The sequence below is a fragment of the Oratosquilla oratoria genome, chromosome 15, assembly GCF_046742065.1.
Source record: "Oratosquilla oratoria isolate Oo_2021 chromosome 15, ASM4674206v1, whole genome shotgun sequence".
Lineage (NCBI taxonomy): Eukaryota > Metazoa > Arthropoda > Malacostraca > Stomatopoda > Squillidae > Oratosquilla > Oratosquilla oratoria.
The window spans coordinates 44,468,255-44,472,615 of record NC_134791.1 but is presented as its reverse complement, the minus strand read 5'-3'; the positions used below and the strand labels follow the sequence as shown (position 1 = coordinate 44,472,615).

Genomic DNA, 4,361 nt, shown 5'->3' with positions numbered 1-4,361 from the left:
ATACACTGCTTGGATGATTTGAGATCGTTACTGATAATTACGCCGAGATCTTTTTCACTATTCACTTTTGTTAACGAATTTCCAAATAACTTGTAATCGTACTTACTGTTAAATTTCATTAGCCACTTTTCAAACCATTGCTGTAATTTATCTAAATCTTCTTGAATATCTAACTGATTTAAGTGATCGTTTGCCATTCCGCACAGTTTTGTACCATCAGCAAATTTGGAAACAGTATATTTTAGGCCTTTATATATATACTATGAATAGAAGTGGCCCAAGAACGGAACCCTGAGGAACTCCACTTGTAACATTTTTCCATCTAGAAGTTTTTCCATTTAAAACAACTCTCTGTTTTCGATCATTTAACCAATTACTAGTTCAACTTAATAGGCTACCACTTATTCCGTGCGAAGCTAATTTAGTAAGTAGTCTTTCGTGTGGGACGGTATCAAAAGCTTTTGCAAAATCTAAATATATAAAATCTATATTGTTTCTTTTGTCATAACTCGAGATAACTGTGTTGTAGAATTCTAGTAAATTAGTCACGCAAGAACGTTTCCGTCTGAAACCATGCTGGTTATCATTTATCAAACGGTTACTTTCTAAATGATGTTCGATAGCATCTCTGATGATAGTTTCCATTATTTTTCCTACGATTGAAATCAAACTTATAGGCCTATAGTTATTAGGTTTCTTTTTGTCACCTTTTTTAGATATGGGAGTAACGTTAGCTAGCTTCCATTCTTTTGGGACATCTCCGGATATGATGGATTTCTTGAAAATAATTTCTAATGGAACAACAATCTCATTTTTCATTTCCTTTAAGATTCTTGAACGCCAACCGCCAGGCCCTGGTGTTTTATTAACTTTGAGTTTATCTATACAACTTTTAATTTTTTCTTTTGTTATATTTACTGTAGTGAGTAAGTTTACCCTTTTTATGTGGTACTCTTCAGCAGAATGATACATAATTGTTGTTGTTGTAGGTTTATCCCTCACCGGGAAGGGAATGGGACATTGTCACAGACTTGTCCCCAGGATGGGCTGTAAACAATACAGCCATTGATTACTATCGCCGCGGTGGGTTGAAGGGGTGGTAATCCTGTAGCTCACTTTAGCACCGAAGGGTCTGGGATGTCACGATGTAGATGGCCAGGAGTTGGGTGTCTCCAACGTGGTCCTCCATCGGGAGATAGTCGAGAAGGCGCCGGCGGAGACTGAAGGTGCGGGGACATTCGGTGAGGTCGTCGACGTGCTGGCATCTGATATCCCGGTCACAGTAGGCACAAATGTTGGACTTCTGAGCGATCTGTCTGTATGTCTTGGCTCGGACTCTGATGGCGTTGATGACACATTGAGTGCGTCTTGGCAGTCGGTTGAGGGCGGTCCTGGCTTCCCTGGTGCTTGGTAGGCTGATGTTCCACTGAGGGGACTCGGACTGGGTGTCTTGGATTAGATTCTGCCATCTGGTGCGGGCTGTGCGGCGGAACTGGGCTTTGGTCTGGCGTCTGCTGACTCTGATGACGACGTCTGGTTCAGGTTTCCGGGTACCGGTCTTGGCGGCGGCGTCTGCTGTTTCATTGCCTGGGATGCCAAGATGGCTGGGGATCCAATTGATGACGTAGGTCTTGCCACTTTGTTGAATGTTGTCCTGGATGTCTCTGTTGAGTGCTATGTTGTCTCGGTGAGGGTTACGGATGCTGTCAATGGCGCCCTGGCTGTCGGTGTGGATGACGATGATATCTTCTGGATGGCTTCTCGAGTCGATGATAGCCTCTCTGATGGCGGCAAGTTCTGTCTGGACAGTGGAGGACCCGTCGGTTGCTCTGAAGGACTGGGTGGAGTGCGGGGCGACGAAAGCGAAACCTGCTATACCGTCTGCGTTGACAGAGCCGTCAGTGTAATATCCTAGTAAGCAGCGTCAGTGACTTGGTCGTGGGTGGCGCTTGACTTGCTGTCGTAAGGCCGGTTGACCCGGAGAGCTGCAGCAGGCTTGACCCAGGGTGGCTGGACGGCTCGGTCTTGAATCTCCGGGAGGTAGTCGTCGACTGGAGTGTGGAGTCGCCAGTTATCGGCCGTCTGGAGGAGCCAGGTGTTGTCTTTGAAGGCTTCTTTGGACTCCTCGAGGGCGGAGAGGACTTGGCTGTGGAGGGGGTGGCTGGGACTGCGTAGAACCTTGTCGGTGAAGATTGTCAGGCCGGCGTCGTGTCGGAACTGGCTCGGGATGAGGTCAGTCTCATGGAGGCAGGTTTGGGTGCAGGACCAGGATGGAACTCCTAGGATGAGTCGGGCCGCTCTGTTCTGTATGGCGTCAAGGTGATGTCTGGCTATCTTGGACGCGAAGGCAAGGGCGACGCTTCCGTATTCGAGGATTGGCCGGATGGTTGTCTGGTAAACTCGATGGAGGACGTAGGAGTTGGCACCACCTGGAAGACCGCTGATGGCCCTCATGGCGTTGAGACGGCATCGGACTCTCTTGGCGACGTACTTGATGTGGCTTGTGAAGCTGAGGTGTCGGTCGATGATGACGCCCAGGTACTTGTATTCGTTGACCCACTCGATGTCTTGTCCGTTGAGGCAGAGGTTGGCTGTGGGTGTTGTCCGGCTGAAGTGGATGGCCTTGGTCTTGGGTGCGGAGAACTTGAGGCCCAGGTCTTTGGTAGTTTCCTGAAGGCAGTGGAGAACCTTCTGGCAGCCGCGGAAGGAGTCGTACGTTGAGACGATGACCAAGTCGTCGGCGTATGCAACCATCTGGGTCAGCCTCGGCAGAGTCGTGGTGCGGAGAATTTGGTCGACCAGGAAGTTGAAGAGGGTCGGACTGAGGGAGCTGTCCTGGGGAGTTCCGTTGGCAAAGGTCTGGTAGCTGGAGTAGGATCCCTGGAACTGGACTCTGGCTCGTCTGTCGGTGAGGTAGTCGTGGCACCAGCCAAGAAGCTTGCCTCGAAGACCTGCGTCGACCATGGCGTCGATGATGGCGTCTCTGTTGGAGAGCTCGAAGGCCTTTTCTAGGTCGAGGAAGACTGCTGTAACTTTGCGCTTGGCACCGGAGTTCTTCACGCTGAAGATCTGGCTGATGACTGTCGCTATGGCGTCTTCAGTTCCCACGCCCTGACGGAAGCCGAGAAGGTTCTTGTGGAAGGGTCGCGCTGCCCAGTTGATTCGGTTAAGCACCATGGTCTCCATGATCTTGTTGATGCAGGACAGAAGGGAGATTGATCGAAAGGCGTCTTGCGCTGGCTTGGGGACGGCGGCCATGTTTGCGTCTTTCCACGTCTTGGGGAGTCGCATCTCATTCCACGAGTGGTTGATTACTTCCAGGATGTAGGACCTGAGGATCTCTGGAGCTCTGGCTACCATGGAGAAGGAGATTTCATCATCGCCTGGGGTGATGTCCTGTTTGTGGCTGGCTGCCCGGTCAAACACTTGAAGCGTAAAAGGCTCATCTGTTTCGTGTCCTTCTTGGATGGCTGCTGCTGCACGTCGCCGTCTGGGGCCGGAGAGGGTCTGTAGGTGGTGCCGTATGTTGTCTGGGAGGTTGTTGGAGCTGGAGCGTTCGGCGAAGGTCTTGCAGAGGTCATCGGCCTTGGCTGCAGGGTCTGGATGTCTGGGTGGGGCTGGGTTGCGTCCGCTGACGGCCTTGATGCGTTTCCATAAGTCCCTGTCGGTTGTCTTGTCGTTGAGCTCTTCGGTCCATTTGATCCAGGCCTCGTTCATTGCTTCGTCACAGGTACGGCGATGGAGGGCGTTTGCTTCAGACAGCTGGGCTCGGTTGGCTTGGGAGGGGTCTCGTCTTAGTCGCTTGAGGCAGTGGTTGACTTCATTCTTGGTGACCTTCATGGCGTCATTCGAATACCAGGCGTCTAGAGGTCTCTGACCGGCCTTGGTTCTGGGGATGGACTTGGTTGCTGCGGTGTTGATGACGTCGGTGATGTGGCTGACCTTGGTCTCTAGAGGCTGTCTGTCTGCCGGTGGAGGGTTGTTTGCCATGAAGTCTGCGATGCCGGACTCATAGTTGGACCAGTCGGCCTTGCGGAGACACCATCTAGATTTGAAGACTACAAGCGGCGAAGTGGTCGCTGGCCAGGAAAGGGTGAATGGACCAGTCGTTCTTGGCTGCCAGGTCGTTGGAGGCGATGGTGACGTCGATGCCCGTGCCGCTGACGTGGGTTAACTCGCCAGTGTTGAGAATGGCGTGGGTGCCGGCTCTCTCTATCTGGTCCAAGAGGGCTTCACCGCGGCTGTCTTGAGTGGGTCCCCAGACGAGGTGATGGGCATTGATATCTCCGTAGATAATGGATAGGTCCGGGCTGGCGAGGGCTTGATGGAGGTCAGGACGGCCGTCGATGCTGTAGATGTTG

General features: G+C 51.6%; 1 protein-coding gene across 1 annotated transcript; it reads right to left on the bottom strand.

Moving 5' to 3' along the window:
• Positions 1-1,117: 1,117 nt before the first annotated feature.
• On the bottom strand, positions 1,118-3,990 carry LOC143033150 (uncharacterized). Its single transcript, XM_076198350.1, has 2 exons — positions 1,933-3,990; positions 1,118-1,837 (listed from the first exon to the last, which is right to left on the bottom strand). The coding sequence occupies exons 1-2, from the start codon at positions 3,988-3,990 to the stop codon at positions 1,118-1,120; spliced, it is 2,778 nt and encodes a 925-aa protein (XP_076054465.1).
• Positions 3,991-4,361: the final 371 nt, after the last annotated feature.

Bases quoted from the DNA above. Each gene is read 5' to 3' on its own strand.
- LOC143033150 (XM_076198350.1), bottom strand. From the start codon at position 3,990: ATGGCAAACAACCCTCCACCGGCAGACAGACAGCCTCTAGAGACCAAG. The intron at 1,838-1,932 runs GTCACTGACGCT...CACTCCACCCAG, and splicing joins CAAGCGCCACCCACGACCAA to TCCTTCAGAGCAACCGACGG.